Source organism: Narcine bancroftii, chromosome 1 (assembly GCF_036971445.1).
Source record: "Narcine bancroftii isolate sNarBan1 chromosome 1, sNarBan1.hap1, whole genome shotgun sequence".
In the NCBI taxonomy this organism is placed as follows: Eukaryota; Metazoa; Chordata; class Chondrichthyes; order Torpediniformes; family Narcinidae; genus Narcine; species Narcine bancroftii.
In genome coordinates, this window is record NC_091469.1 from 76,870,659 (window position 1) to 76,883,749 (window position 13,091).

A 13,091-nucleotide genomic window follows, 5' to 3' on the forward strand; every position below is an offset into this window, starting at 1 on the left:
GATATCCATACACAGGTTGTTCTGTGTGAGTGGTCATTCCAGAAGTGTGAAAATTGACTACACAAAAATTATATTCTTTATGTGTGAAAACCATATATCTGATATGCTATCAAAAATCCAAAAGACTGGAGTTACAGAACAACAGGCTTTTATTTACAATATACTTGAAGTTCATCCTGTGCTGTGATCCAGGCTTTCTGGGAGGGGTTATGGTGTTGGAGCCTTTGTACAGGGTCAAGAAGGAGAAGCCACAGGTATAGTCACAGAACCGGGGCAGTGCCAGATAAATGAGTTCACCACAACATCAACCAAGATTTAGATCTACTATTGCATCACATAAATATTCCCAACCTCCCTCTACCCTGCTCTCCCAGTTACAGACAAGCAGAGCTTTAATATGGAAAATGTAAAAGTTCTGAGTGCACTTAATCAGATAGGTGGGGAATATGCATTGAAAATATTTGTTTCAGAATCTAAAATCCTTCACCACAGAATATCCTGCCTTTGATATGGTCACAATATGTACAGCTGATTATATCACATTTTAAGTTGATTCTAACCTCAAGGACTACTGTTGCAGGTTCATTGATACTAATTCTGAAGTATGTCAAGGATTGATGGATGAAGTGTGTGACATGAATAATATTTGCTACTCATCAGCCCAAAACTAAATGTGATCATTGTCTTGTTGTAAGAAACTACATACAGCTTCATCAACAGAACATTCACATTTTAGCTCAAACTTTTCATTGAAATCCAGACGACAATTTGTTTCTCTGTCTGCATGACCAGAAAAGGCTGCCTGATTTCATTTCCTTCTTTCATTCCTATTATCCTCTACTGCTGGAAGGATAGAGTGCACAAGATCAACAGATTCTAAAGGATGAACATTCAAATAAGGAAAACCAAATTAGAACACATATAACATGTGACAATGTACTTCAAACTCTAATATAGTTTAAACTGTATTAAAGTCTAAATACAGACTTTAGACACAAGAATGCCAATTTCTTACATACTGTAACTTCCCCCTCCCCCCCACCAAATAGAGTTCCTCCAAATTAATCTCCAACAGACCTGCAAATGATTGAGCATCCATTTTAGAGCACGTGGGAGTAAATGAAGCCAACACCCTGTAACTACTGCAGCATATTTAATATGCATTATATGCATGCCCTAATTCATCTCTTTTTGAAGATTGGTATTAACTGACTGCTCATACTATAGCCAACACACATGCCAACCAGTGAGAAATTGCTCTAAAAACCACAATGTAAACTTCATGATCAAAGAAAAAGAAATCAAAAACCATGGTACCAAAAAAACAAAATTTCCAGCCCATTTTGTGATCCACAGTCTGTGCCTGTAGCAGAAATGACCACAATATTTATCAATGGAAAATAGAGATGCAATGGCACCCTCTTCTCCCTCCAATGTTTCATGACAGTTCTTATCATCTGCATGTTTCAATATCCATTCAAAATCTTTGCTACTTCTTTAAACTGGAATTAAAACTGCCATTTTTAGACACTGCAAGCACCCAAGGAAATAGCAAGCTGAGGCAAGAACCATTTTGTCCATTTCTTTCTCTAGCTGCCTCTAATTAACTGAAATTATACACTCCAGAAACATTAGAACTCAGCAAGATTCAATACATTTCAAAATACAAAACTGAAGCAGTACAGGCTTGATGTTCTAAGTAAATGTGGCATCCTCCTACCAAAAATGAAGACATTACTTGAAAGAAAGCACAAGATCATCTCCACTCACCAAGGCAACTAAAATATAAATTTCCAGGTTTTTAACTGGGAGGTCAAAGGTATAATGTCCTGAAAAGCACTCAATTGGTGACAGGTAACAGTGCTCATGGAAAAGTAATTGTTCCTTGTCCTGTGAAACCTTTACCTTAATAAGTTGCTCTGTATTGTTGTAGCTGGTTACAAATTCTGGACCATTTCGGTTAGCCTGAAATATAGATTTATCATCTATAAATTTCATATATTTCATTTACTATGCTATGATGCAAGGCTAAAACATTCATACAAAATTATAAATTAATGCATTGTATACATTGCTAATGTAGAAAAAAGTTAGCAATGAGGTGATCTTAAAATGCAAACTAAATATCAAAATCTTAATAGATCTGTTAATGCCATGTCACTCTCATGAATAGGAAAGATGATGTTGGGGTAAACCATTAAGCCATCCACATCACCACTGTGTCATATACTGAATTTCAGCAGATCTGCCAGTATCACCATGACAAATAAAACTATAATCCTACATTGCATGGGGATGGTGGGGGGTTGGGTAATGAGAAACACAGAGGGGTGAAGGAGAAGAAAGGGATAAAACAAAATAATAGTTATATAATAAGTGACTTGGCCCTCAAGCCCAACTCATCATTCAATATGATTAACATGTCCCAAGTTTCACCACCTTTTCAGTGTAGACTCCCCATAATGCTCAATTTCCCGATCATACACAAGTACATACACTACAATGAATAGAAACATATCAACAATCATCCTGTCGTGCCCTGCACAATTCCTGCGTTTCAGTAGGATTTTCTCTGATTTTTTTAAAAAAACTCCACAGAATACAGATCAACTTCATTAACTAATTGTTATAGGTCAACCCTTTCATCCCAGGAATCTCTTTTTGACTGCCTCCATTGTTAGTAAAGCCTTCCTTAAAATAGGGGACCAAAATCATGTAGAATTCTCAAAGTGTGGCTACACATGAAGAGTTGAGGCAAGTAGGATGAAATGAGCATCAAGTTTTATCTGTCAGTATCATAAAAAATCTAACTGAAGAGGCCAGCCAGAGTACTGTTTGAATAGCTCTGTTTTCAGAAAACAGAAACACAGCACCCGCTAAACAAACCTCCATAATGTTTGGGACAAAGACACTTTTTTTTCCTTTATTGCCCGTGCTCCACTGTTTTAAATGTGCAATCAAAAAAATCACGTGATAAAAGTGCACATTCCACATTTTATTCAAGGTTATTTATTACAATTTGGTATGACCATGTAGAAATTACAACATTTTTTTATACATAGCCCTTCATTTCAGGGCACCATATTTGGGACAGTAATGGTACGTATATTAGTCATGTTTAGTAATTTGTTGTACATGTTTGCATGCAGTAACTGCTTAAATCTGTGATTCAGGTACTGAGCATCTTCTCTCCTGATGCTCTGCCAGGCCTCCACTGCAGCCATCTTCAGCTTCTGCTTATTTTAGGAGTTTATCCCTGAAAGATTACTCCAGTACATGGAAGGAATACTCAATTGGATTTAGATCAGGTGACTAACTTAGCCATTCAAGAATTTTCTCATTTTTAGCTTTGAAAAACTCTTTGCTGCTTTAGCAGTATGTTTGGGATCATTGTCTTGCTGTAGGATGAAGCATCGTCCAATGAGTTTGGAGGCATTCACTCGAACTTAAGCAGATGATTCTATTCACCTCAGAATTCGATTTGCTTCTGCCATCAGCAGTTACATCATCAATGAAGAAAAGTGTGCCAGTACCTGTGGCTGCCATATGTGACCAGGCCCTAACACCCCCATTTCACAGATTAGGATGTATGCTTTGGATCTAAGGCAGTTCCTTTACGTCTCCACACTATGCTCTCGCCATCACTCTGATACGGGTTAATCTGGGTCTCATCTGTCCACAAGACCTTTTCCCAGAATTCTGCAGAGTCTTTTAAATACTTATTGGTAAACCATAATCTGGTCATGCTGTTTCACTCGTAGTTTGCATCTTGTAGTATAGCCTCTGCACTTCTGCAGACAATAGTCATTCACAAATCCACACGTCTCCTAAATAGCATTTCTGATCTGCTGGACAGGCACTTTTCTTGTTTTCCTTGGGCCGACTAGTCCCTTTGCAATTACTGAACTCGCCAGTACGCTCTTTCTTCTCAATGATGTTCCAAACAGTTGATTTTGCTAATCCTAAGATTTGGGTGATGTCGCTTACTGTTTTGTTCTTGTTTTTCAGCCTCATAATGGCTTATTTGATTACCATTGGCACAACTCTTTTCCTCATGTTGATAAATGGTAACTACAGACTCCAAAGATGATCAAAAGTTTAGAAGCAAGCCAAGCTCTCTTATACCTGCACAAATGAAGCAATTAAACAATCACAAACACCTGTGAAGCCAAATATCCCAAACATTGTGGACCCCTTTAAATGGGGGACCTATGTATAAAAAGTGCTGTAATTTCTACATGGTCTAAACAAAATGTATACATTCCCTTAAATGCATCTATTCTGTTGTGTTAATGACATGTTACGATAATGAAGTCAGAGTCATCAAAAGATACTGCATGGAAATAGGCCCTTCCGCATCGAGTCTCCACATCATCAACCACCCATTTATGGTAATTTGATATTACTCTCATTTTCAGCAATTAGCCCTCATTTACACTTTGGGGACAAGCTATAATGAGTACTTAACCGCGTCTTTTGGATGGGAGAGGAAACCCATGAAATCAAGGGGTGAACAGGTAAAATCCTCACAAACAGAATCTAAGATCAGATTGAACCCAGGTCTCTGATGCAGAGGCAGGAACTCTTAGATTCACCACTGTGCAATCCCAAATATATTTTATAATATGTCTTACCTTCTTACTATTCTTTTGGTAATGGCAATTTCTCTGAATTATGCACTTTATTTATTAGCAACTGTCTTTGTGACTTTAACATTTGGATTTCACACAGGTGGAAGCATTTTTCTACATCTACACCATCAACCAATTCCCATTGCCAAGAAGAGTGTGTAAAAAAAAAAAGGGTTCAATTCATGGAGCAATTGGAGAAGTAGCTTAATGTCAGAGAAAGTTCTCTGATATTTTGACAGCCACATTTCACGGGCCTCAATGCATACCAAGCGAGTTTACAGCAGCATTTTATGCTACATGCCATGCAATATATTCGAATGAATTGCATTTTGCTTGTTCTCTATCACAAATTCTATGTAATCTAACCACCTGAATGGGGAAAACACAGGAAATGTCAATTTTTCAATGAAGTGGGGTCAAAAATAAGCGAGCATAAATTTTAAGTAATGGGAGGATTAGATACAAACTGTTTCATTCAATTAGTGGGGGAGATCTGAAACTTACCACCACCAGAAAGGCTGGTAGAAGCAAAAGCTGTAACCACATTTGGGAAGTACTTGGATGATCATTTGAAGAGCTACCACTCAAAGGCCAGAGAAATGAGTATAATCTAAATAATTTCTTCTGGGTGCTATGGACAAGGTTGGTAGAATGGTATCCGTCTTGGTAAACATTTCATTCATTCTATTGGCTTCCTGAGTAATCACACTTCTCTACACAAGAGTAATGCAGATATTCTGTCAGGGGACAGAATATTATTGAAGGTATGGAACCCCAGAAATGCTGTTCTCTAACATCATAGAAAACTAGATTACTTTGCATTCACCTATGTTATTGAGCTTTATTTGTTTCTGATATAGGGGAAAGGTTTCATGCAGCCTACCCTATGTATATTCGTAATTTTATAAACATCCATCACATCCCTACTTAACCACAAATTCAGGGAGAACAGACCTAGCTTCTCCAGTTTCTCCTCAAAACAAACTGCTCAATCTCAGATAATATCCTGATGAATCTCCTCTACACCCACTCCAACAGTGCCTTCTTCTGTATTCAATGTCCTGACAGATAAAGACCATTATAATAAATGTATTCCTGATCAAATTATTTACATCCATTGGCACCATCGAGAATTTATAGACTTACGTTCCAAGTTAGCTTTGTTCCTTAATTCTCACTCAGGCTCTACCATTTACAAATTATGTTCTAGTTTCATTACTCCTCACAAAATGCAATTCACATTGTCTGAATTACATTCCATGTTTGGTCCAGTTCACCAACAGATCAATATCACTCTCAAGCCTATGATAATCACTATGAACAACTCTACCAATCTTTGTGTTATCTGTAAATGATCTTACCTGCCACTTCTACATCGATGTCATTCATGTAAATTACAAACTGCAAAAGGTCCCAGCACTGATCTTAGTGATCACAATTCATGGACATTTGATCGCAAATAGAATCCTCTACCATCACATCTCCTATTAGCAAGTAATTTTAGATCCAATTTACCAACTTGCTTTGGATCCCATGGGCCCAAACCTTTGAAAGTATTCTTGCATGAGGCACCTTGTCAAATGTCTAACTAAATTCCATGTTAAATAACATCTATTACCCTCTTCAAATAATTCATCAAAAATGGTCAGGTTGAATATATTCTTGACAAAGCCAGGTTGGCTGTCTTCAATTAGTTTCTGCCTTTCCAAGTGATCATAAATCCATTAATCCTGTATCTCATGCTATTTTCCAGTATCATCCCTATCTATTAGGCTCATGGGTAGACAACTGCCCTTTTTTTTAAAAAAGAGGGACCACATTCACTCACTTGCATCCAGTGAAAATTAAAAAATCTCAGACCGAGTCTCAGCAACCTCTTCCCTTGCCTTCCATTCAAGTCTAAATTAAATCATATTTGGTCCTGAGGATTTATCCACCTTTCAACCTGCCAAGACATTGAACATCTTCTTTTCACTTATAGAAAGCTGCACAAGACGATTCCTACCTCTCAATGGATTTTCCAATGACAAAGTCTGTTTCCCTTGTAAATACCAAATGAAAATTTTCATTTATGACCTTACCCATAACTTTTGGTTTCATACACGGATTTTTCTGATTGTCCCCAATGGGCCCAGATTATTCTTTTGCCCTTAACATAACCATAAAATGCCATCCAATTTACCCTAATTTATCAGTAATTTACTATTACCACTTTTAGCTTGGACAATTTCCTTTTTAAGCATCACTCTTCTCTTGTTATACTCATGTCAGGCCTCCCAAGTCATTAGTTCCCTTTATCTGCCTCATTTCTCTTCATTCACTATCAATATCCCTGGGCATCTAGGATTCCTCAAACTTGTTAGCCTTGGCTATCGCACTTAGAGGAACATATTGGAATTGTTTTTTCCACTATAAATACTTACCTACATGGTTCATACCTGTCCTTTTCCACAACCACTTTAAATATTTTAATTAAAAAAAATCTAGACAGCAGGTTAACCGGCCATTTCGTCCAATGAATCTGTGTCATCCAATTAACCTACGTCCCCTTACGTTTTTGAATGGTGCGAAGAAACCAGAGCCCCCGGGGAAAATCTACACATACACAGGCAGAACATACAAACTCCTTACAGACAGCACAGGATTCGAACCCCGGTCCCAATCTCTGGCGCAATAAAGGCATCACACAAACTGCAACGTCAACTGCTGCCCTCCACTATGCCAACTGTGCCACCCTAAAATATATAAATCAGGGTCACTATCTCCAAAATGATTTCCCATTGGCATTCCCTTCATTTGAAGGCATTACCCAAGATAAAGTCCAATAAATGTCTTCCTCGAACTGCATACTGCGTCAAAGAGCTCTCAAAAGTTCCGCCTCTTCTTAGTCTTTAACATTAGAGCAATCTCAATTCATTTTTGAGAAATTATAATTTTTCAGTAGTTATTTTTTATTTCATCTGTTCTCTACCAGCTATTGAATATTGGAGGTCTGCAATACACCCCCAGCAAAGTGAAAACATACTTTTTTTTCTAATCTCTATGGATATAGCCTAATTTGGATAGTACAATTTACTTTGCTGAATGCAAATGCCAAATATTTAGGCTCAGAAGTCACACTGTTCTCGTTAGTTTCTTTGTTGCAACTTGAACATTAGGAAACCACAACTTCTTGCCCCAGACCTTTTCTGTTGAAATATAATTGAAGAAACAGTTGAAATTGTTGTCAAAGGTTGTGCATCACTGGGAAATGAAATAAACTGAAAAAGCAAAAACTGAGGGAAGTAGTTGGAAACACAGACCTAATATGAATACAATAATCCTATGATACATTACCAAACAAATGTTTGTCTAGATGACATTTCATACCTTAATATATTCTATAGTAAGGAGATCATCTTCATTGTTGTCCAACGTCGTGATAATATAAATGGGTTTATTGTCGGCATCTAAAAGTCATATTATAATCAGGTTATAATGGGCTAATGATACATTTTCTTCAAATTAATTAGATTTCAACAATTAAAAATAAGGTTTAACAAATTATATCTTAGTTCTTGTGAATTTCTTTTGAAAAACTGATACAATGGCTTCATTTGTATCCCTCCAACCATTCTCTAGCTTTTTTTTTTGGTTATGGGTGCTCAACATTTATGGGCCCCCCTTCCCTGTGAAGCAGTCAAATTCATTTGGTTTCTTCCATACTCTCTACAACTGAGTACATAAAAACAAATATGATTTCAGTTCATGCCCCCCTAAAATGTGCTGTGGCCCAGTGGAAGACAGTATGGTCCACAATGAGAATAGTTGCTCTAAATAATGAAAATTCCCAGGACAAGCTTCTTAAGTTCACAACATCTTTCTTCAAGTTTTCGTAAATGTCGACTCATGTTTTCACATTAAAACCTGCTAATCAATTTTCATCAAATTCTATTACTTCCCAAAGATCAAACAATTAAAGAACAATTCCAGGACATTATTCTTTGGAAGTCTGGATTAGTTGCTTACACTACAGTTTAGTGTGTCCCAAGATGACCCAAGATTAAAACAAGAATCTAGGTAGGAGGTGACTAACAGGGTGGGTGGGTAGCTGTGACTGTGTGCTTCTTCCATCATTTACAAAGAGCTATGTGTTCCCAATGCATGGATTCAAGGTTTTTAATATCATTCTGAACATGCTTTTTCCACAGTGAATCGTCATGCATCAGGATTTCCAAGAGTCAGCAGTGATGTAGCACAATTTCCAAAGGCAGTTTTGAGGGGGATCCTTGAATGTCCTTTCTTTTGCCCAGCTTGCAATCTCTTCCCATAATAGAGGGCAGAAGTCTTCTGTCCTGGCATCTTTTCAATGCCTTGAGATGACTGCTATATGTAATCCAATTCTCTAAAATATCCAGGTGGACAAAGAAATAACCATATAACCATATAACAGTTTATGGCATGGAAACAGGCCATCTCAGCCCTTCAAGTCCACGCCGGTTCACTAAAACAACTCTGCAAGATCCCCCCGCCTATTCTCCACCCATAACCCTCCAACCCCCCCCTCCTATCCATGTATATATCCAGCCTCCGCTTCAATGAAAGAATTGACTCTGCCTCAACCATTTCCTCCAGAAGATTATATCATTTGGCCAACACTCTCTAAGTGAAGAAGCATCCTCGAATGTTTCTCCTAAAATTTTGCCCCCTTACCCTCAACTTGTGTCCTCTTGTTTCAACCTCCCCTGCTCTCAGGGGGTAGAGTCTACTTGCATCTAGTCTATCTATTCCCTTCATAATTTTAAAAACCTCTATCAATCATCTATGTTCCAATAAATAAAGTCCTAACCTCTTCAATCTTTCTCTGTACACTAGGTATTTTAAGCCAGGCAACATCCTTGTAAATTCTTCTCTGCACCCTCACCAACGCCTTAAACAGTCACAGCATCACTTCCCAGCTCCTACACTCTATGCTATGATTTATGAAGGCTAACATACCAAATGCCTTAACTACCTTGTCAACATGGGAATCCACCTTCAAGGAACGCTGCACCATAACTCCAAGATCTCTTTGTTCTTGTGCATTCCCCAATGTCCTCCCCTTTACTACATATGTCCTATTTTGATTCTTTTTTCCGAAATGCAGCACCTCACACTTCTCTACATTAAATTCCATCTGTCATCTTTCAGCCCAACTCTGCAGATAAACCAAATCCCTGAAAACCTTCCTCGCTATCCACCACTCCTCCTATTTTCATATTGTCCGCGTAGTTACTTACCCAGTTAACCATCCAATCATCCAAATCATTAATATAAATTATGAACAACAGGGGACCTCGCACCGATCCTTGAGGCATGCCGCTCGTCACAGGCTTCCATCCTGATAGACAGTTGTCCACCATGATCCTCTGCTGTCTCTCCTCCAGCCACCTCTGAACCCATTTTACTATTTCTCTTTTTAATCCCTAGTGACTGAACCTTCCTTACTAACCTTTCATGTGGAACCTTATCAAAAGCTTTGCTAAAATCCAGATAGACTACATCAACTGTCCTACCTTCATCCACCTTTCTTGTCACTTCTATGAAAAACTCAACAAGGTTTGTCAAACACGACTTCCCCTTCACAAACCCATGCTGGGTGCTCCTGATCAATCCCTGCCTATCCAGATATGTATACTCCCTGACCTCCCTGCTGTTTAGTTGATCACGAGTTCAAAGGCAACTTTGAGGCCTTGATATTCAAATACCCTTCAGATGTCAGTTCTTACTCTACTCTAATAGAGTTCCCTTCATCCTCAGATCATAACAGATCATGTGTTCTTTTAGTTTTGTAGTATCTTCAATATTCCTTGCTTCGTTGCTACAGTGTGCAACCAACATTTTCAAAGTCCTTCCCCTCAATTATGCAGTTTCTATTTTATGACCAGATCATATTAAAAAATTTCATGATCAATGAAAAAGTTTGTGATGACACTACTTTAAATGAAGTAAATGCAGCCTTGAGTTTGTACCAAGTTCCACAATGATCAGTGATGGGTTACAAATTCATTCTCACCCAAAAGACACACTGTACCTGTCCTGTGGTTAACATATATCCACTTATGACAGATTTACTAGGTCGCACAGGTTAAATTGAACATGCACATTTTTAATGTTTTTATTTTTAATTGAATTCATTCAATGCTTTATTTCCTTGTGCTATTCCACTCACCCAGATGATGCGAAGGCCATGACTACTTTTGTTTCTAAATGGCTACAACAGATACATCACATAGTCTTGGTGGATCCAAGCACGTCATGAGCAAAGTGTGCAACTGAGCTTCTTAAATTCTCATGTCAATGGAATAAGTATGTCAGCATGTCCAGTGGGCTCTCTCTCCTATGAATAATTCTATGTAGTCACTATAACTATACTCTGTCTTTATCCAGCAGCATTTTCCAGCCATAACCCTCTAGACACAGTCTGAATAATCAAGAGGACACACCATCTTATTGAAATTCACAAGCAAACATCAGCTCTGCTAGTAATGCTAGAAGCTTGAATAGCCCAGATCAAAGGAATGCAATTCATATTGTGAGAACCATGGCACTGGTGAACTACCATTAGGTCAGAGAGACCCTTTTGATGCTTACAAAATTATGACGGTAAATAGTCAGAGGATTTTTCCTATAGGGAGGAGCCTAAAATTCGAGGCATGGCTTTAAGATGAGTGGAGAGAAATTTAAAGGAGCTTTAATGGAATGTTTTTCTCCCCCCAGAGAGGGTAACATGGAATTTATATACAAATGGGATGCCAAATTAGTTTCGAAAAAATCAGATAACCCCAAATAAAACATGTGTGCCAGATGTGGCAAAGAATAAATCAATGTATTGGACTGAAGCTGGGGTTATCTCCTAAAACACTCTTGACCCAGAACAATTTAATACCCATGACTCTGGGCAATAAGATCCTGGACACCTGGTTCCAGAAGGGGATCAGGTGTATCGAGGATTGTTACTATCAAGGGCAGCTCATGCCATTCGAGCAGTTGAGGATTAAATGTGAGTTATCAGATAGAAGATTCGTCTGCTTTCTGTCATTAAGATCTTTCCTAAGAGACAAACTGGGACCAACAAAAACTCTGCCTGACTGTAGTGACTTGGAGACGCTAATTCAAAAGGGGATTGTGTGTAAATTTATCTCTAGGATGTATTCCATAATCCAAAGCGAAGGCCCAAATCCGGGTTTACATCAGTCAAGGAAAAGATGAGAGTTGGATTTGGGCATAACATTTGATGAATGATGGCAGGAAGATTTGTGTTTGAATTGCCTGACGGGAATTGTTAATGCCAGACACTTGCTGATGCAATATAATTTCCTGCATCAGTTATATCTCACACCAATAAAATTACACGTCAAAGCCAGAAATTTTGGAAACATGCTTTAGGTGCAGTGTGGAAGAAGGGTGATATCCTTCTGGGAAGACCTGGGCAACACTCTGAAAAAAATTATAAAGGTGGATTTTCCACAGGATCTGGAGTTGTACCTTCTAGGGGACATTGGGGAAGTACAGTTTAGATGGTCCAAACACTAAATTCAGTTTGTGAAGGTCGCCTTGTCAGTAGCCAGGAATTATACAGCTGTTACGTGGAAGTTCGACTCCCTGCTAAATATCACACAATTTACGGAAGAGACACCACACGTTCATTGAAGTGTGGCAAGCATATTTTGGGCACATAGGTGCAGATATAATTCACCCCCCCCCCCTCCCTCTACCACCCTCCCTCCCAAAATAAGAGAAAAGAAACAATCCATCCCAGCAGACAAAGGATTAATGGGGAATGTGGTGCAGACGACATGTGTTTTTGCCTCTACCTGTTTTTATTTAATATCTGAGGTCCTCTAACTTTGAAGAGAATTGTCATCCATGTTGGTATTTAAGTAGTTTTTATGTTTTTATTTTAGTATTTTAAATTTCTGAATAGTTATAGAGCAGGTTATTGGAGTTTTACTGTAGGGATGAACAATAGATACAAGCCTTACAACCAATGCCAAGAACCCAAAAATGATTTGAAAAAAGTGAACAATAACTGCATTAAATCCAATACTATCCTTCGTACACCAAAATAACAAAGTTGATCTATTAGCATCAACCTAATCTTCCAAACTTTATTTATTACAATGAACAATGTTCGAAGAATTTTAAATTGTGGATTTTTCTAGGCTTGCCATGAGGATTTTTTCAGTGATTGGCAGTACAACCAGTTTGATGAAATCATTTTTGTCACAATATCCTTTTGAATCATTGCCTGAAAGAGGATAGAATCTCAAGATCTATGATTGGTAGTGAAATCTGGTATTGGAAAATTGAAGTTCTGGAAAATAATGTTAGCACATCAAGACTGATAGCTTCTTGACATGAAAACAATGAGATGGAATACTGTAGTTACTGGCATAGCACATCAGTCAGATCTCCTCTTAGGTTACAGAGGGTGGCATT

The 13,091-nt window shown here is 38.1% G+C and overlaps 1 protein-coding gene across 5 annotated transcripts in view; it reads right to left on the reverse strand.

The window, feature by feature from the left end:
• vps13a (vacuolar protein sorting 13 homolog A) overlaps positions 1-13,091 on the reverse strand; it is a 397,184-nt gene that overhangs the window by 219,213 nt on the left and 164,880 nt on the right. For all 5 annotated transcript variants that reach the window (XM_069930496.1, XM_069930495.1, XM_069930501.1 and 2 more), the window contains 2 exons: positions 8,001-8,080; positions 1,906-1,965 (listed from right to left, as the gene is read on the reverse strand). In XM_069930496.1, the coding sequence (XP_069786597.1) occupies positions 1,906-1,965; positions 8,001-8,080 (140 nt within the window). The remainder of the gene's footprint in view (positions 1-1,905; positions 1,966-8,000; positions 8,081-13,091) is intronic.